The sequence below is a fragment of the Schistocerca americana genome, chromosome 9, assembly GCF_021461395.2.
Source record: "Schistocerca americana isolate TAMUIC-IGC-003095 chromosome 9, iqSchAmer2.1, whole genome shotgun sequence".
In the NCBI taxonomy this organism is placed as follows: Eukaryota; Metazoa; Arthropoda; class Insecta; order Orthoptera; family Acrididae; genus Schistocerca; species Schistocerca americana.
Genome location: NC_060127.1, coordinates 80,364,024 through 80,388,923, shown reverse-complemented (window position 1 = coordinate 80,388,923; position 24,900 = coordinate 80,364,024). Strand labels below are relative to the sequence as shown.

The 24,900-nt window shown below is 41.5% G+C and overlaps 2 protein-coding genes across 9 annotated transcripts in view; one reads left to right on the top strand and one right to left on the bottom strand.

Moving 5' to 3' along the window:
• The window catches only part of LOC124550614 (casein kinase II subunit beta-like), a 53,833-nt gene extending 36,591 nt beyond the window's left edge, over nt 1–17,242 (bottom strand). For 2 of the 6 annotated variants that reach the window (XM_047125335.1, XM_047125336.1), the window contains exons 1-2: nt 16,884–17,023; nt 16,426–16,504 (exon numbers count right to left, since the gene is read on the bottom strand). In XM_047125335.1, coding sequence (XP_046981291.1) covers nt 16,426–16,504; nt 16,884–16,909 — 105 coding nt within the window. In that variant the 5' untranslated portion in view covers nt 16,910–17,023. Of the gene's footprint in view, nt 1–16,425; nt 16,505–16,883; nt 17,069–17,160 lie in introns of those variants that run through there. The other 4 variants (XM_047125338.1, XM_047125337.1, XM_047125340.1 and 1 more) reach the window with 4 other exon arrangements.
• Nucleotides 17,243–17,272: 30 nt separating this feature from the next.
• LOC124550613 overlaps nt 17,273–24,900 on the top strand; it is a 176,391-nt gene continuing 168,763 nt past the window's right edge. For 2 of the 3 annotated variants that reach the window (XM_047125334.1, XM_047125332.1), the window contains exon 1: nt 17,273–17,354. The gene's annotated coding sequence lies outside the window, so the exon portion shown is untranslated. Of the gene's footprint in view, nt 17,355–17,475; nt 17,583–24,900 lie in introns of those variants that run through there. The other variant, XM_047125333.1, reaches the window with a different exon arrangement.

The following is a 24,900-nucleotide window of genomic DNA, read 5'->3' as shown; positions in this document are numbered from 1 at the left end:
GTGCAAGAACAAACATGGCCAAGTGATGGTTTAATGGCTATCAGTTCAGCAATGGAGAGACTGCAGCCATTTGGCAGAGACTACAGTTCACTGCATTGTGCATGTGTGTATGCAAGCCTGTTCATGCTTTGACTACTGAGCCATTGGTGGATACCACTTCCAAACCTGGGTATGTCTCAAGGACAGCCGAGTACAGGCAGCAAACAATCGTGGGCTCAATGGAATCTTCTGGACCAAAGGAGACCAAGACAAATCCAAGGTCAGGGAACAAGCCATAGGGGCAGATGCGATGTCTCCGTGACAGTGGAGGTAGTTACAGTTCCGAACACACACACTGGAGGCATGCAGCACCTGTAAACCCAGTCCTGTGTCATTGTTATGGATCTATCTTCCAGAGAAAAGGGGAAAATAGTTTGGATGTTCAGGGAAGCTATGAACTCATGTAGCAAAATTCAGCAGCTGCTGTTAGTTCCTCACAGATAATGGAGGGACTCCAGCCTTGGCTAGCAGGCTGTTCACAGGGCTAGTTTGGAAGGCTCCTGTCACAAGTCAGACCCCACAATGATGAACGGGGTCCAGTATCCGCAATGCAGTGGGTGATGCTGAACCATGTGCACGATTCCCATAATCACAATGGGACAAAATCAGGGTACTGGAGAGCCGCAACAGGGTAGAGCGACCTGCATTGCAGTTAGTATTACTGAGGCAGCGAAGTGTATTTGAGGTATCACCAGCATTTTTGCTTAAGGGGACCACGCCTATCTAACCCATGTTAATTTAGGCAAGTATTTGACCCATTTCTGAAAAAACTATTTGATGCAGGACCTTAATATTTTTACTGTATGTTACATGAGTCTAATATAGTCAACTGTACTAAAATCTACTTTATCGATTTTATAGTTTAAAAAAATACTTTTTTAAATTTATTAACAAAAAATATTAAGTTTCTTCTGCAGAAAATATTTTTGTGAACTTCCTAATGGGGGAATATTAATGAATTTAGTACCAGAGGTGGGTTTTTATGTTATGCAGAGTCTGAAAATTTCATTCATTTATCTATGATAGTTTCTGATACAATGGGGCATATGTACTGAAAATTTTAGATTGCGGGAAATTGACTTTAAAGAAAAAACTTTTGAAATTTGTTACTTACAGTTAATTAAAACTGTCCTGCTGCATATGATGGCCCTTCTTTGGCCTCTAACAGGTCTTCCAGCTTCTTTTTCACCTTCTTGTATGTTTGTCTTGCTCTCTTGGCGATATTAGATGCAGACCTGTCTGCATCGGCTATCTTCATTTCATCGCAATGTTGCAGCCCAGTGATCATATTTTCACCAGGATTAATTCCCAGATTTTTCAGTACCCATCACTTTGCAATATTACCACAATTGAATGTAATAACGGCATCATGAACTCCTAGTTTCATTGTATGCAAGCTTACAAATAGTTTTAGGAAGGCGGTTCCAAATTGTGCTGTTGAAACATTCATCTGGGTTCTGTGTCTGTCTGCCCGTGCAGACATTTCCTTAGAAGGTCAGGTTGAGCTAAGTCTCTGAAAATAAGTTTAATTGCTGTAATAACAGCAGCAGGAAGAGAATGCTGGTGAGAATAAGATTCTCCAGTTGCCTGAGCCCTATTGTATTTGCACCATGAATTTTCTCCTGATGGACACAATCCATGACATGGCTATTCATCAATAGAGGACTTATGGAAGAATATGGCACAAACATCTCTCTTCATTGCCTCCAGATTTTCTTTATTTCTCTTAACTGCCTGCCCATAGTATACCTGCAAGTTTTCTATTTCAGTTTTAGTTAACCAACCCTGCCTTGTCAACTATTTTCCATCTTCTAATTTCTTTCCTCTCATATCAACAGTTCGTTTTCTCAGCCTTGTTACCAAACGTTTTTGAACATCGCCTACAAATTCTACTTTACTAATAATGACATCTCCGTATGACTTAGAGTTCATCACATTGTTGTACGCCTTACTGTCACCATCGCCAAAATATTTAGTGTTCTGTACGCATCTTGTTTCTACAGAGCGATGAAACATTTGTTGTACTCCATGAACTTCCATACCACCACTTGTTCCTCTAAAATTAGTCACACTGTTGTGTTCTTTACGTTCATTGACTTTACAACATTTGCAATATTTAGACATTACCTCCACATCCAACACTTTACCAGTGTCTACACTCCATTCAGAGAAGCATGTCCTCTTTTCTGCCAACTTGCATCAAATGCAACTGCAATATCCGAACATCCATCATTTTCTTCCACTGCTTTCCTAGCAGCCAGTTTCATACTTTCCTCACTGACCTCACATACAGCTTTCTCTAATACTGCAGTCAGTTTTTCAAATTTATTTGGTGGTTGATGTAAGTTACTGAACAAAATATTCTCCCTGCAGCCAGGCCCTTGCCAATGTATCGTAGGGCATAAACTAATCTATTATTGATTTCATAAGGGCCACTTACATCTGGTTTTGAAGAACTCATAAATGAAATCACAGCTGAGCATTTAGTGCAAATTAAATCTAAAGCAATTGCTAGGCCTTTTCTCCCACTGGCACTGTCACAAATCTTCACATTCTGTGACTCACCACACTGTCTACATTGTAGGAATTTAGAAATTGCATCTGATAATGTTCTCAAATTTATAATAATGCTACTGCACCCCTTGTCACTTACAGTAAATTCGTTGTAACTCTCTTGAAATGGCGAGAGCTTCTTTGATGATATACTTGTTGAAGAATTAGAATTAGAAACATCATTGCCAGGTGCGACAACCTCTTGTATAGAAAGCTTCCTAAACTTGTTTCCTCCAAATTGTCATTCCTTGAATATGCCTTTACAGTTCGTCATTTTCAATAAACACAACAAAACACATCTAAACAAGCACTGCAAACTTAAGTATAACAACTACTCACAATCACACCTGAACAAAACTAACTGCATGTTTGAAAGCGTGTTTGTTACAAACAGCAGAAACAAAAGAATACCGGCCATTGCATTCCAAGGATAGCCAACACACTCGGGAGTAAAAAAAAAAAAAAAATCCCTAATGTGCAATGTAGGGGATATAAAGATATAAATTATATGCAGAAAAGTGGGCTTGGCACATAAACACACATGGTAGGAAAATGCTCTTTGAACGCTCGAAAAAAAAAAAAAAAAAAATTATTTTCAGCAAAATCCTTTTCAGAGTACTTAAATAAAACCTTAACCTGTCAATATATGATGAAAACTGAAAATCGATTTTTTTTTACCTGAACCACAGTGTGGTCCCCTCAAGGTGGGGAAGCCACGTCAGCTGGGAATCGAAGACCAGTCCCAAAAAGTAGTGCATCTCAACTACAAGGAGTAACTGATTGTCTAGGTGAAGCACTGGGTGTGACTGGACAGTAAGAGAGTGACAGAAGTGTATGACACGAGTCTTGGTGCCTGAAAACCAAAAGCCATGGGTGGGAGCCCATGACAATGCCTTTCGGAAGGCAACCTGTTGGTGACTCAGCAACAACAATACTAGAGAAGAAATAATAAAAGCAAAAGTATTTGGCATATGAGGAGGACAATAGCGAAGCCACACAGCCATCACTAGACCACTGCTGGCCACAAAAAGAGGGACATGGTCAGTAAAGAGCCCTACAGGACCCTGTTCTCTTGGATATGGGGGTACTGAGGGAAGCACCCACCTGAACCCAAAATGTACAGTGCAATACGAAATTCTTGACAAAAATCAGGAGTGGACCCGGAGACACCACTCATGTAACTTAGTAAAGATATGGTGATGCCATGTCACATCATAAGCCTTCTTTAGGTCAAAGAAGACAGTGATGAGCCACTGACAATGTGCAAAGGCCGTCTGGATGGTGGACTCCAGGTAAACCAAATTATCAGCAGTGGAGCAGCCTTTGTGAAAACAGCCCTGAGGTGCAGCCAAAAGACCCTGAGACTCAAGGAGCCAACACAGACACAGGTTACGACCAATGATCATGTGTTGTCATTAGTCGAGATGTCAGGGGATCCACTGACATAGGTTCTGTGGAACATTGCGTGGAGGGGGGAGGGGGGGGGGGGAGGGTGTCTGGTGTTTCAGGGACCACCAGAATCTCCACCTTGGGCTCAAAAGAATCTTAGAAGACTTCTTTTTGTCCTCCTCCTTAGAAGATGAGGACTGGGAAGGTGTCCCTGAATTGGCTTCAGGGACAGAAGAACAAGACGTCCAATGGCCAGCAGCCCACTGTTCCTTCAGCCACTGGCCAGCATCTGGCTGTGGACTAGCAGGAACCGTGGAAGGACGAGTGCCAAGGGATCTCTTCCTAGCTAGAGAAGCCAGAGAAGGATCAGGCAGCTATAGCTGGAGGATAGGAGCCGGTGTCTCTGGCAGGTGAGGAGCCAATGCTCTTGAAGTGAGCACAGTGGAAGCACCAGAAGAGGCCCCAACCACCTGAGAGTGGGAGGGGGGGGGGGGGGGGGTGTAGGTATGAGGGCCCACTGTAAGAGGCACAACAGAGGAAGGCAGTGTTGACAGAGAAAGCAATGATGTTGCAGCTGTAGTGTAAGGTTGTGTCATTTGTATGGAATTAAGAGGCTCACACTCTTTTCTGACCTCTTGATATGTGAGCTTGTCCAGTCTTATGCTTCTGGATATTCTTCTGTGGCTTAAAAATGGAGCAATCTGGTGAGCAGGGAGAGAGGAGCTCACCGTAGTTTACACAGATGGGGAGAGGGGCACAAGAAACATTCACTTGCAGCGGGTGTACACAATCCCTGGGTACAGGGGTAGCATCGCAACAGGAAGACATATCTGCACTTCACACACCTGAAGCATCTCATAGGAGGAACATAGCATTTCACGTCACGCTGGCAGACCATCACCTTCATCTCCTCAGGCAATGTATCACCCTCGAAAGCCAAGATGAAGGCCTCGGTAGCTACTCCGTTATCCCTTAGTCCCTATGAACATGAAGTGGACACCCCCTCGTTTAAAGTTGACCTGCAGCTCATTGTCAGATTGCAAAAGAAAATGACAGTGAAAGATGATGCCCTGGATCATGTTGAGACTCTCACTGGTAGTGAGTATCTCAGAAATGTCACCCAACTTTTCACAAATCAGGAGGGAACTGCTCTTCGGTTTACAGATGGCTGCAACTTCCCCGTATTTGTCTTCAACGTGTTCCACAAAAAAAATAAAGGCTTTGCAGCCAAAATGGTCTCTCTGTCAGTCCTGGTACAGTCCAGAAATTGGGGGCAGGGGGATTCTGCTCCTTGTCTTCTAGTCCTGTGTTCCTCCCACAGCATGACCAGGGAATCATATGATGCCTTTCCATTTGAAGAGACTGCTGGGGCCACGTGACCACCAGCAGCACAAAGTTGAAGTCGCTTCATATGCGAACTACACTCCATGGTGCCACCCACTCCAAATGGGAACTCTCCCCATCGATACTATCCAGCCACAGCAATGCGAACCTGACCAGTAATCTGTTGCTGGGAGTCCCCATGCCACAGTCATGATGGGCACATACTCCGAGGCATACATGTAGAGTGTGCAGCACAGCCATCAACAGTGCAATCCCTGTATGGTCAGCGGGCTATCATCGTGCAGGTACTTGACTACACAATGGGATGGGTCCTGTGTAGGGTTTGAGCGTTGTATGATGACAGGAAGGAAGAGTACCTGGGTGGAAGGGAACAGAGGCAGAGCATATTGCACACTGGTGACCTTCCCTGCACAATATGCAATTCTGCAAAATTTGGAAAAGATGGCAGGTTAAACCCAGTAATGGGGACCATATAATCGTCAATGGGAGATGAAAATAATGCTGGGAGTGAAACTAAAAATCAAGACCAAAATCATGAATGAAGTCCAGGCAGGGCTTGCACCAAAACGGTCATCCGATGGATAGTCAGAGGAGGTAAGAGATAGTCAAAGTGTAGGTTTGTAGCACAGAGAGAGGAAGCAGTGCTGCAAAGGCTGGTGCCTTGTGGTAGCAAGCATGTACTCACCAAAGGGTGGTGAGCCACCTGTGGGGCTTTGTTTTTGAGTTATTAATGAAATTTTAACTTTAGGTGATTGGAGCTCATCAAAACAATCTACTTGCAATGTCCTCTTGCTTCTAAACATGCACGCACTTGTGGAAACATGGACTGTCACACCCTTTAAAATATCTCCTGATGATTTAGAACAGTTTTGCAGGTTTCCACGACATGTCAACGTAGAGTATCTGCTTCCAGATGGTGCCCTGCATAGACCAATTGTTAAGGCACTCCCAGAGATGATTATCAAGATGACTGAAGTTGGTAAAACATACAGGCAGTGGAACTGGTCCTCCTCTAATTATCTGTTATGTAACTGGATGGATAAAAAAAATCTACTTACCATGAGGCACTAGGAGAACACATATGTAAAGGTATTTAAATTTGCAAGCTTTTGGAGCCAGTTGTTGGTTCTTCTGGCAGAAGGGTTGAAGAAGAAGGAAGGAGGATTAGTGAGGTTTAGGAAATTGGGTTGGGTTGTTTTGGGGAGAAGACCAGACAGCGAGGTCATCAGTCTCATCGGATTAGGGAAGGACGTTGAAGGAAGTCAGCCATGCCCTTTCAAAGGAACCATCCCGACATTCCCTACAGCGATTTACGGAAATTATGGAAAACCTAAATCACGATGGTCGAACGCAGGATTGAACCGTCGTCCTCCCGAATGCGAGTCCAGTGTTCTAGCCACTGCACCACCTCGCTCGGTTAGGAAATGGGGAGAGTTTTTTAGTCGCCTAAAACCCTGGGTCAGGAGAGCCCTATCAGACAGGATGAGACGGAAAGACTGACTAAGGGGGACTGCATCAGACGTGAGTTGAAAATCGGAGAGCTAAACCTCATCTGGTGCAGTCCCCAACAATCAGTCTTTCCTTCTCATCCCATTTGCTACGTCTCCCCTGATCCAACGCCCTGGGAAACTTTTCCAAACTCTCCTCATTTCCTAAACCTCACCAGGCCTTTTCTTTCTCCTTCAACCATTCTGCCAGAAAAAGCCACTGGCTTGCAAATTTAAGTATCTTTATAACTGTATTATCTTGTTGTTGCTTGGTGAGTACCTTTTTTTTATATCCAATTATTTTATATTTTCAAAAATTGATTATTTTTGTTAGTATATTCAGCTGTCAAGGCAGCCATCAGCCAGTGCATCTCAAACACTGAGACTGAAACGTACTGGAGCTCCATCAGGCATAAACCAATTGTTTCTCCTTATTTGCAGAGGCATATCATCTAGGATGTCTTTGCGAGTGTTCTGAATAAAATCCCTGTAGGCAGCACCTTTAAGATGTGCTGGGAGAATGCATGGCCCTATCAGACAGTCACTTACAATTCCAGCCCACACATTACTCTCAAACTGATGCAGATGTCTACCGTCTGCAGATGTCTATAAACAAAAATGGAAAGACAAGCAATAGAGTCACAGTCTGTACAACAAACCATCAGCAGAAGTTCCTCTGGGGATGGCATGGACTCATGAGTTGCTAAGGAAATCCATATGGAACTTTGAGATGTACAGTGTGATTGTAATTAAAGTTAAACATTAAAACCACTGTAGAAATAACACTACTTGTCAGAATGACGTCAAATTGCAATGGAATATTATCGAAGAAGGGGGCAAAACGAATGGCAGAAGAAAATAAATAATTACAAAATGTAGCAATAGATGGCACTGTAAGCATCATAATTTAATAGTGCTCAACTACAAATGACAAATGAATAAAAAAACAATGGCTAAGATGAACATTTGACATTAAACAAACTGTACTACTCAGTGTACACGAGTGTACAGGTATGATACTGTTAGTTATGTAAGCCCATCCACCACAGCAAGTTCATATCATAGCAGATGGGAAAAGTCTGTTTTTAATTGACCTGAGGCCAAAAACAATATAAAAAGCATCAATCAAAATCAATCTGATGATTAGTTACTGCGTGACTGGCACACGCTGTCCACCGTTTTCTGCAACAAGTTGAAATTGAGAAACAGCATGTTCCACAACTGAACAAAGTGTTTCCGAGGTCACGCGCAGAATGTGTTGCATAATGCGTGCCTTCAGTGCAGCTAAGTTTGCAATCAGAACACAGAACACATCTTTCACATAGCCCCACAGCCAGAAGTCACAGTGATTAAGATCAGCTGATCGATACAGCCAGGCTGTAGGGAAACGGCGGCTGGTAATTTGAACATTTCCAGTATGGCACTTCAGCAGCTGCTTAACTGAATTAGCAATGTGCGAAGGTGCACTATCTTGCAAAAAAATGATACCATCCACACACCCCTGCTGTTTGGAGAGCTGGATTGACGTTTTTCCACAAAAGGCACTCATGGTGCTTACCAGTGACAGTACAGGTAAAAGGACCGGAAGCACCTGTCTCAAATGGCTCTGAGCACTATGGGACTTAACTTCTAAGGTCATCAGTCCCCTAGAACTTAGAACTCCTTAACCTAACTAACCAAAGGACATCACACACATCCAAGCCTGAGGCAGGATTCGAACCTGCGACTATAGCAGTCGCGCGGTTCCAGACTGAAGCACTTAGAACCACTCAGCCACAATGGCCTGCAGCACCTATCTCTTCGAAAAAATACAGCCCTATGATAAATGATGCTGTAAACCCGCACCACACACAGACCTATTAAGGATGAAGTGGTACTGGTTGATTCGCATGTGGCTTTTCCGTTGCCCATATTTGACAACTCTGTATACTGACCTCTACACCTACATCTACATACTCCGCAATCCACCATATGGTGCGTGGTGGAGGGTACCTCGTACCACAACTAGCATCTTCTCTCCTTGTTCCACTCCCAAACAGAACGAGGGAAAATGACTGCCTATATGCCTCTGTACGAGTCCTAATCTCTCTTATCTTATCTTTGTGGTCTTTCCACGAAATGTAAGTTGGTGGCAGTAAAATTGTACTGTTGTCAGCCTCAAATGCTGGTTCTCTAAATTTCCTCAGTAGCGATTCACAAAAAGAATGCCTCCTTTCCTCTAGAGACTCCCACCCAAGTTCCTGAAGCATTTACGTAACACTCACGTGATGATCAAACCAACCAATAACCAATCTAGCAGCCCGTCTCTGAATTGCTTCTATGTCCCCCTCAATCCGACCTGATACGGATCCCAAACGCTCGAACAGTACTCAAGAATAGGTCGCACCAGCGTTCTATAAGCGGTCTCCTTTACAGATGAACCACATCTTCCCAACCGAAGACGACCATCCGGCTTCCCCACAACTGCCATTACATACTTATCCCACTTCATATCGTTCTGCAACGTTATGCCCAAATATTTAATCGATGTGACTGTGTCAAGTGCTACACTGCTAATGGAGTACTTAAACATTACAGGATTCTTTTTCCTATTCATCTGCATTAATTTACATTTATCTATATTTAGAGTTAGCTGCCATTCTTTACACCAATCACAAACCCTATCCAAGTCATCTTATATCCTCCTATAGTCACTCAACGATGACCCTTCCCGTACACCACAGCATCATCAGCAAACAGCCGCACATTGCTATCCACTCTATCCAAAAGATCATTTATGTACATAGAAAACAACAGCAGACCTACTGCACTTCCCTGGGGCACTCCAGATGATACCCTCACCTCCAATGAACACTCACCATCGAGGACAACGTACTGGGTTCTATTATTTAAGAAGTCTTTGAGCCACTCACATACTTGGGAAAAAATCCCATATGCTCGTACCTTAGTTAAACTAGTCTGCAGTGGGGTACCGAGACAAACACTTTCCGGAAGTCAAGGAATATGGCATCCGTCTTATACCCTTCATCCATGGTTCGCAAGGTATCGTGTGAAAAAAGGGTGAGTTGCGTTTCGCAGGAGCGATGCTTTCTAAAGCCGTGCTGATGCATGGACAGCAACTTCTCTGTCTCAAGAAAATTCATTATATTCGAACTGAGAATATGTTCGAGAATCCTGCAACAAACTGATGTTAAGGATATTGGTCCGTAATTTTGAGGATCTGTCCTTCTACCCTTCTTATATACAGGCATCACCTGCGCTTTTTTCCAGTCGCTCGGGACTTTACGTTTGGCAAGAGATTTGTGATAAATGCAAGCTAAGTAAGGAGCCAATGCAGTAGAGTACTCTGCAAAACTGAATTGGAATCCCATCAGGACCTGTCGATTTATTTATTTTCAACCCATTCAGCTGCTTCACAACCCCAGTGATGTTATCACGATGTCCTCCATACGGGAATCTGTACGCGACTCAAACGGCAGTATGTTTGTACGATCCTCCTACGTGAAAGATTTCTCAAATGCTAAATCTAAAATTTCAGCTTTCGTTTTGCTGTCTTTCGTTGCCAGGCCAGACTGATCGGTGAGTGCCTGGATGGAAGCCTTCCATCCGCTTACCGATTTTATGTGAGACCAGAATTTCCTTGGGTTTTCAGCAAGATCTTTTGCTAAGGTATGACGTTGGTAGTGGTTGTATGCTTCGCGCATCGCTCTTTTTACAGCAGCACGAATCTCTACTAACTTTTGCCTGCCCTCATTCTCCCGATCTTTCTTGTACCGCGAGTGCAACTGCCTTTGCTTCCGGAGCATTCTCCGAATTGCGCTGTTAAACCATGGTGGGTCTTTTCCGTCTGTAACCCACTTTTTCGGCACATACTTGTCCAATGCGTGATTTACAATGTGTTTAAAATTTGCCCACAATTCTTCCACGTCCATCATACGAGAAGTAAATGAAGTCGATTCATTTACTAAGTGGGATGCTAACAACTGCTTATCTGCTCTTTCTAGTAAGAATACTCTCCTAGCCTTCTTGACTGACTTTTTAACTTTCGTAACCATAGTCATAATGACATCATCATGATCACTAATCACTGTCTCAACACTGACACCGTCGATGAGGTCTGGTCTGTTCGTGGCTACCAGATCTAAAATATTTCCATTACGCGTTGGCTGTCCATTTAGCTGCTCAAGACAGTTTTCTGATAACGTGTTCAAAAGTAATTCACACGACAGCTTGTCTGTACCACCTGTAATGAACCCATAGACATCCCAGTCTATACTAGGTAGCTTGAAGTCGCCTCCGACTAATATAGCATGATCCGGGTACTTCCGCGATACAGAATGTAGACTCCCTTTGAATGATTCTAGAACTGTCACAGTGGAACCTGGTGGCTGGTAATAACACCCCACAATTAACTTTATTTCCCCTAGCCTTGTTAAACGTGTCCAGATAACTTCACAATCACACTCTACTTCGACCTCAGTAGACACAATATTTTTGTCAACTGCAATGACGACACCACCTTCTACGGTGTCTAATCTTTCTTTCCGATACACGTTCCAACCCTCACTAAATATTTCAGAACTTCCTATTTCAGGGTTATGCCAGGTCTCAGCCCCGAGAATAATTTGGGCGCCACACGCTTCCTGGATGGCAGTACATTCAGGAACTTTATTCCGAACACTTTGAAAATTTCCTGCTAATATCTTGATAGCTGAAGTGTCTTTACACTGAGCGCGTCCTGATTTCCCTGCCTGCACGTCGACTGACGAGTGTTCATCAGGACACCTCGCACTACTGCATAGCCTAAAAAACCCCCATGTGCACACCACAAGTAATCTGCTACCCGAGTAGCCATTTCCTTCGTGTAGTGCACCCCTGACCTAGTGCACCCTGTCCTACAATTCCCCACCCAATAGCGCAAGTCTAGAAATTTGCAGCCAAGGCCGTCACAGAGTCGACGAAGCCTCTGGTTGAGATCCTCCACTCGGCTCCAAATCAAAGGACCCCGATCCACTCTGGGAATGATGCTGCAAATAGAGAGCTCTGCTTGCACCCCACGTGTGAGGCCAGTGGTCTTCACCAAATCCGCCAGCCGCCTGTACGAACTGAGGATCGCCTCAGAACCCAAGCGACAGGCATCATTGGTGCCGAGGTGAGCAACTACTTGCAGACGACTGCACCCCGTACGCTTGATATCCGCAGGCAAGGCCAGCTCCACAGCTTGGATGAGGCCCCCCAGCAGACAAACCGAGTGCATGTTGGATTTCTTTCCAACCCTGTACGCTATTTCCCTAAGGAGTTCCATCACCCGCCTGACGTTGGAGCTCCCAATAACCAGCAAGCCTTTGCCCCCGTATGCCTGATAGGACCCTACTGAAGGAGCAGCCACCTGCCCACTGACAGGATGAACGGGCGAGGCCAGCCTTCACATTGGCCCTCTGCCTTGAGCAACGCGAATGCGTTGCAGTCTGGCACTCACCCTGAGGTGAGGGTGGCCCCAATGCGCAGGGTACATTAGAAGGTGCCTCGGCGGCTGAGTCAGTGGATGCAGCAAGTTACACCTGGGGGTGTCTCAAGCAACACGCCAGACCCTCCGCCATCGCTGCACCTCGAGGCAGCAGACTGAAGGCGGCTGACCATGGCCAACAGCACGCTCAGCTGCTTGTGAACCGCGGCCAGTTCCTCCTGCGCCCGCACACAGCACGCACACACCCTAACCATCCTACTGCTAATATCTAATGACTCCGCCAATTTATACTCTTCGGCTATCAATAAGCAATATTACTCCTCTCAAATACGAGAATATGCAAGGATTTTATGTAATTAAATATGCAAGCGCACAAACACTCGGAAAGTAATTAAGAATCAAACTACAAAACAAATATGAAAGCTAAATATGCGACTCGCTACTGCACTGCTGCTGCACTGATACTTCACCAGCGACTGCCCAAGGCTCGCTGTCAGATGGAAGTGGGCTTTGTCTGTCTACAACATCTGCCATGGCCAATCACTGTCCACTTCCATGCAGTCAAGAAAGTCTAAAACAAAGGTCTCTCTTGCTGTCAGGTCAACAGGAAGCAACTTGTGCACATGGGTAATTTCAAATGGATAGCAAAGGAGGATGTTTCATAGGATTTTACACACAGTGCTCACAGGTATATCCAATGTTCAGGCAATTCTCTGTGTGCTACACATTGGCACACCACCACTCGTTTCCTCCTGCATTGTTGTGGCGACTGCTTCCACTGACATCAAATCAATTCCTTTCCTTCCTCTACCAGGTTGCACACCAAAAGAATCCGTCTTTTCGAATTTCCAAATCATTTTCTCCAGACTCATGGCAGTCTTCGGACCAACACCTTTTTTCAAACACGTCAGTGTCTGGAACCTCTGCAGAGCGACTTCTGCACAGCCATCATTCTTGTAATACAGCATTACAAGCAGAGCACGATCCTGCACTGAGACAGTCATAGAGAAAGTCGCAGACACGAAAGGATAAAAAGCCATGTACTCAGAGTGTTTATATCAACTTCAATGGGTCGTGTGCATGACAGATGTTTTCACTTACGTATTCTGAGACATACAGCACCATCTAGTAATCAATTTTCACACTATTTTTTTTCTTTTGCCATACATTTTGCCCTTCTCCAATAATATCCTGTTGCTATTTGATATCGTTCTGACCAATGTTGTTATTTCTACAGCGTATTGAAAGTTTAACTTTAATTATAATCACCTTGTACAACATGCCAGGGCCACTTGTCTTGTGCTGATAACTGGCTTTTCTTCAGCGGTGCACATGAGCAACATACGATCTTCCTCAATCCATAGTCTGTGATGTTTCTGATCCTGCCTTGGCTACATAAAGATACACAGGACCAAATGTAGGATGGCAGTTGTCTTTGGCCTGGGAATGATGTCTGATACAACTGCACAGCCTCAAATCCATTACCAGTCATAAGGGTAGTATATAAAATGAATATTCTGCCATATTTGAACAAAATACTTCCAGTTCACTAACCACCTGTAGTAGATGTACACAAGGGACATGAAGACATACAAATATAAATAACTCTCCCTGGCAACACAACGCCATCTACGATACAGAGAGTCAAACAAGTGCATAGATACACTAGGTGATCAAAAGTATCCATACACCCCCAAAAAACATACGTTTTCATATTATGTGCATTGGGCTGCCAACTGCTGCCAGGTACTCGATATCAGAGATCTCAGTAGTCATTAGACATCGTGAGAGAGCAGAATGGGGCACTCTGCAGATCCCATGGACTTCGAACGTGGCCAGGTGACTGGGTGTCACTTGTGTCATACATCTGTATGCAAGATTTCCACACTCCTAAACATCCCTAGGTCCACTGTTTCCGATATGGTAGTGAAGTGGAAACACGAAGGGTCACGTACAGCACAAAAGCGTACAGGCTGACCGGAAATACGGAAGCGTCCGATCCCACCCGTCTGCTTTGACCCATGACGTCACAAATATGGCGGAAACAAAAACAAACACACACACTTCCCACAAGAAGCCTAATGACACCAACGGGACAAGCGCGGGAAATGAGGTGTTTTGGGTGGAGGGCAAACTAAATATAAACAAATTTAGACACCTTGCGTAGCTACAACGTGTAAGTGAAGACAGCCATGCATGAATACCCACCCACGTCCCCAGGGGTCGTAACCCCTGCGACCCATAGAAGATAAAGATGCTTCAGTAGCTGATTAGTGTTTTTTGTCTTTAAAAAAAAAAAAAAAATCTCACGGGATAGGACGAACAGATCAGAAAGATAAATCTAATAAACTAAAACAGAAATTCGAGGAAACAGATAATTAAAATAAGTAATAAGCGTTTATAAATTTTAAAAAAATCTCACGAGATAGAACGAACAGATCAGAAAAGTAAATAAAATAAGATAAAACAGAACTGGAGACAGCCACACTCAAACCAAACTCCGCGCCGTCATGACGTCACACACAACACCCTTACGTCACGGGTCAAAGCCGACGCGTTGGATCGGACGCTTCTGTCGACCCGGCTGACCTTGTCTGTTGACTGATAGAGATGGCCAACAGTTGAAGAGGGTCTTAATAGACAGATATTTATCCCATCCATCGCACAGGAATTCCAAACTGCACCAGGCTCCACTGCGAGTACTATGACAGTTAGGCAGGAGGTGAGAAACCTTTGATTTCATAGTTGAGCGGCTGCTCATAAGCCACACATCATGGCGATAAATGCCAAACGATGACCCGCTTGGTGTAAGGAGCATTAAAATTGGATGATTCAACAGTGGAAAAACGTTGTGTAGTTGACTAATCACGGTACACAATGTGGCGATCCAATGGCAGGCTGTGGGTATGGTGAATGCTCGGTGAACGTCATCTGCCAGCGTGTGTAGCGCCAACAGTAAAATTTGGAGGCGGTGGTGTTATGGTGTGGACATGTTTTTCATGGAGGAGGCTAGCACCCCTTGTTGTTTTGAGTGACACTATCACCGCACAGGCCTACCTAGATGTCTTACGCTTGGTTACACAACAATAACATCCCTGTAATGGACTGGCCTGCATCTTATAGAACACCTTTGGAATGTTTTGGAATGCAGACTTCGTGCCAGGCCTCACCTACCAACATTGGTATCTCTCCTTAGCGCAGCACTCCGTGAAGAATGAGCTGCCATTCCCCAAGAAACCTTCCAGCACCTGACTGAACGTATGCCTGTGACAGTGAAAGCTGTCGTCAAGGCTAAGGATGGCGCAACACCATACTGAATTCCAACATTACCAATGGAGGGTGCCACAAACTTAAGTCATTTTCAGCCAGGTGTCCTGACACACTTGATCACATAGTATAGGTAAAGTTGTTGGATTGCGTACTTGGAATCCGTTGAAAGTCAACTTTCATTACTTTAATAACTCAAAAACGAAGTGTTTTCACTTTATGTACATATAAACATTATTCATGTTTTGGCATATGGAACGTGTTCCGGAACCAATGATCTCAGCAGTTTGGTCCCTTTGGAATTCACACACATTTGAACATTTGGAACATGTTACCAAGGTTTATGAAAGTATTTTTGAAACCCCTGGACATCTAGATAGGACGGACTTCTGTTAGGCAAACACCAACATTGCCAGGCATCAGTAATATTCATGTTTCTCTTACCTGTTGATCTAACTATTATCACTCAGACTTTACCTTATCTTCATTCACAAGGTACTAATTACACATTAAAAAAAAAAAAAAATAAATAAATAAAATAAAAAAAAAACTTTTAATACACACATTGTCATACTTGTTAACAATGCATACTTACAAATAAAAAAGAAAAATGAAGATGAGGTGATTTAATGATGACATATCCATAGGCCGAGTATCTACTGATTATGTATGCATTAATTAAGAAATAAATAAAAGGTACGAGGATTAGAATCTGTTATGAATCTTAAGCTCGTTTATTTATCCTTATCGTGCACTGTTCAGTTATTAATACTGAGTTATCGCTTTAGTCTCAAGAGTTGCGCACAGAAAAGTAAATATCTAAAAGAAATATGCAGACTTAGTGTAACACGGCGAATTAGTACTTTCTACCTCACTAACCTCACAGAAGAATTCGTTCCCACGTTTGCTGCAGAACCAGGTGATCCATGAAACTTCCTCAGAACTGCTCATTTTGTGTCTGTAATTGTTAATATATAATACCTGTTAGTAGCTTATTTCAACGACCGTAATTTTACATGAACCGAAGCAAACAATGTTATAGTTTTTGTCCAATTCTATCATATTAGCCAAAACATTCTTTTTAATTGATTTGAAACGGTTCCTCACATTCCTTATTTTGCTTGTCTATTGGTTACGAATCCTTACAGTAAAAACAACTACTTTTAAAGCAAACACGTAGTTCTAGAGATACATGTCATCCTCTGTGTACTACATGCATAAAACGCAGACCTTTCAAATCATACTAAAGTCCACTGATAGTCAAAACACAGCTGGTTTCGAATGCCATAATCATATGTTCAAAGTTATTAATATCAATAAAAGGGCAAATTGCAAACCTTGAGGTCGCTCGTGCCATTACCATTAATCGTATATTACTTGATTATCAACGGACAACAATAAACAATTTTAAAGCAGCATGTAGCAACTTAACAGCAATAAACTAAGAACTTAAATCAACCTCTCACCAACTTCTGCCGCGATTAGCCTCACTTGATCAGGGCTTTCAATGAGCCAACTTACCATTTACCTCTGATTTCAGTTCTGCTGTGTCAAACTTACCGCCGTACATATTTTAGCGCAACTGAGTATGAAAAGCATCGATATGAAGCATACCTACAGTAAATTTTAAAATCTTCTGTAAACCACTTAAACTTTTTACTCCCCTGGCAACACTTTTTCCCTTGTTTCCACAGTCAAATAGGGAAGTTACTGAAAACCCTTGGAAACGAAAGCCATCTTTGGTGTGTACAATGTGGAAACCAAGATTATGCCGATGATTATTTGTGTTGTTGGTGACTAGTTAAGAGGTTTGTTACAGTTTCAAGCAAACTAGTAAATAAATGGAAATATAACTGTCTGTAATGCAATGTAACTGTTCACCAATACGTTGAAATTACTGTCGAAACTGATAAAGTAGCAGAATGTTTATGGTGGAGTCCGTAGCGATGACTACGTGTTTGTATTTGTTTTGCTCGTAGCTGTTCTCATATGTACGTTGTGGCGAAGAAATAGACCAGATTTACTGATTGAAGAGAGTGAGTAACAGGAGTCATATTGTATGTCATTGTTTAATAGTGGATTCTGTTCTTAAGCACATGATTTGAGAGAACCGGCCATTGTTATTAATCTAACAGCTTTCATCGGGAGATCGCCGTAATTTTAGGGTGAATTGTAAACTAATTTCTTGCGTAACCATCACCAAAGTGTATAACATTGTGAACGAACAGTGGCATCTGTTTACTGTGGATTCTGGGTGAAAAAAGAGAAAAAAGTGCCGTATGTCCGAATGCAAATAGAGAGACTTCGACTGTTGTGAACCATTTTCTTGTTTGTTGGACTCACACCTTTTGTTCCTGACACTAATTGTATGTGCTGATAAAAATTACAGATCATTAGGTTTTGTATTGTATGTGTCATATGAGCAAAAAAAAAAAAAAAAAAAAAAAAAAAAAAAAAAAAAAAAAAAAAAAAAAAAAAAAAAAGGGTCAGTTTACTCGCGCGCGCGCATTTGTGTGTGTAGGGGGGAGGGGGGGGGGGGGAGAGAGAGAGAGAGAGAGAGAGAGAGAGAGAGAGAGAGACCCTTGTTAATGTGTCATTCGATGGCTCACCATCTCTACTCATTGGTGAGTTGTTAACTTTACTATGAGATTGTGCAAAATTTTAGAATTTTGCTCTTTTCATGAAGTAAATGTGATGTTTCGAAGCAACGTAGTGAAGCAAAATGCCTCTCTTGTAGCAGCAAGTGAATCTGGATGAGCATCTATTTGATGTTTTCGTGCTTACTGTAGGAACCTGTTATAAAACATGCTGCTGCTCTTTGGATCTTCTCTGTCTGCTCTATCAGTCCTGTCTGGTAAGGGACCCAGAGTGACAAGCAGTAGTCTAGTATTGTTCAAATGAGGATTTTGTTAGCTATCAGTGTGAGGACCACACTTCCTGTAAATGTTTCCAATAAATCTGTTGGCTATCCTTATGACTAGTTTTATGTAGTCAATCAACTGTAAATTGCTTGGCACACTTTTTCCCAGATAAGTTATGTGATGGGTGTGATTGCTTACAGTAACTGTTCAGCAATCATATAACAAAATCTTTCCACCAATTTATGTGCTTAATGTTACAGCTTTTTTTATGTTTGTTATTGATCAGCTGCCAATGTCTGCACCAAGTGTCGGTTCACTGCAAGTTTTCGTGCAGTCATCTACAATTTCCTTGTTTTGAGACTTCTCTACATACAACAGCATTGTTTGCAGATAGTCTCTTGGAGTGTCTGATATTATTCATTAGATCTTTTGTATCTTTTTTAACAGTAATGATCCTATGAACATACCCTTGCTGGACACTTGAAGTTACAAGGTTGACAATATAAAGTCATTTTGTAGTAAAAATATTTCTGTTATGGTGAAGTGGGATAAGTGTAACCACGTTTTGGCATAGCTCAACTTTGACACCAAATTGCCAACTTGTTATTGAAGATATGATTTTGAAATTTTTCGTGCTTAAAGTTTAACTTATTGACTTTTAAACAATCTACATTTTGTTTTTGAAAAAAGAAATTATATGGTCAATTAATTGTTTTCAAAATTTTGTGTTGCGAGGTTACACTTGCCCCATGGTTCGGGGCAAGTGTAACCCCGCATTGTTGTACCCATGCAGAGCATTGTAAAAGAGACTTGGGGTAAGTGACCTGATTACCCAATTTTTACTGAACTTGAGGGTTTTTAAATTATTAAAATATCTTAAATTTTACTCAAGATATGAACTTTTTTGCACACGCCTCTTTGTATATTATGAAATACACAGAAAATGTTAGCTAAACTAAAAAATAAGTCTTAGCCTAAACCATAAAACAGTGAAACAGAATGCTTCATAGATGATTTATTTTTGTTTTAGGCCAGTAATTTATTAGTTTAAATTCTACAAAAGTAATATTTTTCCTTTAGTAGGCAATTTAACAAAAATAATAAAATATCTAGTATCAAGAGAAAAGAAAAATTCACTTTATAAGTTCACTTTCTATTATTTTTCATGGTAATTGAACTCAAGTTGTTGGCAATTTGTGTTTAACACTAAACTGCCCTAATTCAACTTATTATATTCACTCTTAGGCCCTAGCTGTTATTTAGTCACTGAATCTTGTATGAATAAAATGTAACACCAAATGTCAGGTCTCCCCTGCGACTCAAAGTAGGCTCAGGCAGCACTGGAATGACGTCAGATGATGGAACTTCCGTCTCATCTCTTCTATCAGGCCAGTAGAATGTGGTGCCATGCTTTGTCTTATTTTTGCATCTGAGGAAAATCACTTCTGGATCTCCTAGATCACTAATTTTGGTAACATGGCCAATAAAATGAACCTTCTTACATTTTGTTGCAAAAGCTACCAGAACATAGTTTCCAACTGTAATTTTATCTTTGGCTTCAAAAAAGTTTGCCTCTTTTTCTTCTTCACAGTTTATCATTTCGTTCCTGAGATCGTCCAGTGTTATTATGGTCCCATTTTCTTCATCACCACTTATTAAAGATAGGCCTCCTTCAGTTTCACTTTCTTCACTTGTTGATTTAACTTCCAGTCTTTTTTTTTTTTCTTGTTACCCACATGAGCAATCAGGGATTTTTTTCCACAACATTCCCAAATGCCATTTCGGATAAAGTAACAGCACTTTGTTTGGAAGATTTAATTTTCATTACCAAGCCCTTTTTTATGTCGATAATGCTCTTTCGTTTTGCTTTCTCCTTATTATTCTTGTTTCCTTTGAAATCTTTTTCTTTATAGATGGCATCTCGAAAAGTGATAACTTCAGCTCCTGGTGCAATTCTTTCCTTCCTTGTTTTACCAGTGGGACTACACTATCGGACTGTCATATTTTATAAAAGGAAACGTGGTTTAAAAATATAGTAGACCTAAATAAAAAATAAAATATATCTCACACAAACTCCATATGTACAGGAAGGCCAGTTTAGTTGATCTAGTGTGATAGCAAAAACAAGGTTATGGCTTAAATAAATAAATCTGTTCCGGCAAGTTTGTTTGGGGCAAGTGTAACCCCCCCTGGTTACACTTGCCCCAGCCTATTGGTTACACTTGCCCCACATAGGAAAAAGCTGGGGTAAGTGTAACCATGCCTGGCATATCAAGAGCTCTATCAGTGCAGTAAAATGAATCTCATATTTGAAATTGTCATGCAAAAGTTAGTTTGTAACCAAAAAATTGTGCAGTTATCTTTAAAACTGCAAGAATGACAGACTACCAAATTCTGAGCATGTCACTCACTCGCAGAGTGAAAATGTAGACGTCAGTTCAAGTCCAAAAATTAATTACCAATTTATGTCAGATTTGACAACTTATGGTTAAATATAACAAAGAAAGGAGTAAATTAGTGTGTGTGATAGGTCAGAGGTAAAAATACAGCTTCTTTAAGGCATCATAAGCCGTGGTTACACTAACCCCATGGTTACACTTACCCCACTTCACCCTACTGATAAATCAGATGTATGTGCAGTATTTAACAATTATTTTCTGAGTGTTACTGGTGAATTAAATAAAAATTTTAGTTTCTACAGGGAATCGTATAACTTTCTTGGCAAATGCCTTTCCAAGATTGATGTCTGAAATACTCCTCTGTGATACAGACAATGGGGAGATTGAGACAATAATTAAATCACTGAAGACTAATGACTCTCATGGTTATGATGACGTGTCTAGCAGAATATTAAAGTACTGTTCTGCACATGTTAGCCCTGTAGAATTTAGCAATGTTTGTAATTTTTCCTTTAGGAATGATCAGTTTCCTGAACGATTAAAGTACTCAGTAGTAAAGCCGCTTTATAAAAAGGGAGAAAGGGATAATGTAGATAATTTTAGACCTATTTCTACTCCATCAGTGTTTGCTAAAGTTACTGAAAAGGCTGTGTATGCAAGGATAATTGATCATTTTATATCACGCAATTTGCTATCAGATGTACAGTTTGGCTCCAGAAGTTGTTTAACAACGGAAAATGCTATATTTTCTTTTCTCTGTGAGGTACTGGATGGGTTAAACAAAAGGTTTGGAAGCCTGGGCATATTTTTTGTTTTAACTAAGGCATTTGATTGTGTTGATCACAAAATATGGAAATACGGAAGTGTCAGATTCCACCCGTTTGCTTTGACCCATGACGTCACAAATATGGCAGAAACTACCATGCACTACGACTCCAATGTGGCGCATGTGACGTCATTATATAAACATGACAACAGACATGAAAATACATCGAAAAACCAACACACACACGCCTTCCATATAAAACCTAATCAAACTAACAGGACAAGTGTGAGAAATTGAGGGTTTTTGGGTGGGGACAAACTAAATATAAACACATTCCACTACACCAAATGACAAAAACACTAAAATAGCAAGATCCCACAAACTTCCCAAATTCCACTACACACACAATCCACTGGAATTGATCACTTCCCTTGTCCTATATAGATCAACAGAAACAACCGATACCACACTATAAATCTCAGAAATTTCGACGCCACCACCACACTTAATCCTACCACAAAAAAACACCTAGAAAATCAAAATTGGAGTCGAACACTTCCCTTGACCTGTTATCCTTACATCATCTCCACATGTAGCCATCCCTAGTCAGAGATGACGGAACTTTAGTAAGCCTCATTTCTTCACGACACACTGAACACTTCACGACTTCAATCAACAGGCCGAATAGCTGAAGAAATTTTATTAGAGACAACGCACTGTCCCCCATCATCCTCGACAACAAAGAACTGTTGACCTTGTCAGTCATACCCATACCTACCAAAGGCATAAACAAAGCAATTTACCAAAATTCACACACAATGAACAGAAAAAAAACAATAACGTGACATAACAAAACCAAAATCATTAACTCACTGAAAAATATTCCGCTGAAAGCACCGTCACCACCGATACTACACACGTGTAATGCTACCACGCAAATGAACCCCATATACCACATAACGCGCTACTGTAAACACACCACCAGAGAGAACCACCGACCGCAACAATAGCCACCTATAAACACGCCACAAACTAAACCAAAAATATCACCTAACTCACAACACACAAACATACCACAAGAGAGCCCCAACGACCACATCAAAACGACACCTACAAACCCGCCACTCTCACAAACTAAACTCTGTGACCTTACACACCACAACAGCTTTACGTCACAGGTCAAAGCTGACGGGTGGGATCGGTCGCTTCCGTCGACCCCAAAATATTGCTCCAGAAGATGGACCATTACGGAATACTGGGAGTAGCTCACAGTTGGTTCACCTCTTACTTTAGCAACAGACAGCAAACGATCATTATTCACAATGTTTAGAATGGCTGTGATGTGAGGTCTGAGTGGGGATACGGTCAAGTGGGGGGTGCCCCGGCGATCAGTGTTGGGGCCACTCTTGTTTCTTATTTATATAAATGATATGCCCTCTAGTATTACAAGTAACTCTAAAATATTTCTGTTTGCTGATGACACTAGCTTGTTTGTAAAGGATGTTGTATGCAGCATTGGCTTAGTTTCAAATAGTGCAGTTCATGACCGAAGTTCATGGCTTGTAGAAAATAAACTAATGCTAAATCACAGTAAGACTCAGTTTTTACAGTTTCTAACGTACAATTCAACAAAACCTGACATTTTAATGTCACAAAATGGGCATATGATTAGCGAAACTCAACAGTTCAAATTTCTAGGTGTTCAGATAGATAGTAAACCGTCGTGGAAAGCCCACGTTCAGAATCTTGTTCAGAGGCTTAGTGCTGCCATTTTTACTATTTGAATGGTATCTGAAGTGAGTGATCATTCGACATGAAATTAGTCTACTTTGCTTATTTTCATTAACTTATATTGTATAGTATTATATTTTGGGGTAACTCTTCCCATTCTAAAAGGATATTTTTGGCTCAGAAATGGACGGTTCGGGCCATAAGTGGTCGACCCCTGTTCACGAGTCTGGGTATTTTGACATTGGCTGCTCTGTATACATTTCTTTACTGTCGTTTCTTGTTACCAGTATTAGTTTATTCCCAAGAATAATTAGCTTTCACTGAGTTAACACTCGGCAGAAATCAATCCTGCATTTTGATCAGATGTGCTTAACTCTTGTGCGGAAAGGTGTGCAGTATAATGCTGCATCCATTTTCAATAAGCTACCACTCGAATTCAAAACTCTTAGCAGTAATCCACGTGCGTTCAAATCAAAACTGAAGAGTTTCCTTGTTGGTCACTCCTTCTATTCTGTTGAGGAGTTCCTTGAAAAATTAAGTTGATTGTATTGTCGATTGCATTTACTTAAACTTATGGATTTACTTTTTCGGGTTCATAATTATTTTTGTGTTATTACTTTTATGTTGTAATTTCATGTACTGACACATTCCATGATTTTGGAGATTTGTTCCTCAATTTGGTGCTATGGAACTTGATGTGCAAATAAAAAGAAAAGAAATGAAGGTTTCTCCGCACTCATATGATCTGTTTGCCAGACTCTTAATGCAATCTCAAGGCTGCTTTGATATTTTGTATGCTTGTATTTCGTTCATTAGGCGATAGTTTTCCGAAGTCAAGGAACGTGTCATCAACCAGTATGCTGACGTTTACTGCCTCATGGGTCTCGTGGACAAGGAACATGACATCAGCCTAGACGCAAGTGTTTGCTGCATCCTGGGTCCCATTGACTGAACAGAGCGAACTGGATTTCACAAGATTGTTATTTGTGTAATCTGTGTTGATTCCCACAGAGGAGATTTTTGGTTTCCAGAAAGATCATAATGTGTGAACATGAGGCTTGAGGGATTGTAGGACGCGGGAGGTGTGTTAGAGGAATAGTATCGTCTGAATCTGCCTTGGTCCCTTCCCCACCCTGTCCCCAACCACTCCAACACCACCTTACCCCTCAGACACTTTCTGTCCAATTCTTCTTTCATTTTCACAATCCCCATTGCCTCGTCTCCTCTATACATTACTCTCACATATCTGTTCTTGTTACCACCCTGTCTGACATCCTTAGCACCACCTCCTTCCTCATTTAACATTATACTTCTGGGTCATTCCATGTCAAGTCACCCAGGCCTTGACACCAACCATGTCAGATTTTGATGAAACTTGGTACAATTACTTCTTTTATCATCCTGAAAGCACTTGTTAAAATTTTTTTTTTTTTTTTGCTCTATCTCTTATAGTTTTATATATATATATATATATATAAATTTTTAAAGTTTTTAGATTTGGCGTTGTTTCAGCAGTCGGAAATCGTAACTTAAACGTGTCCTCACAACTAAAAAAATTTGTATATTAAAGAATACTCAAGATATCAGTATGAAATTT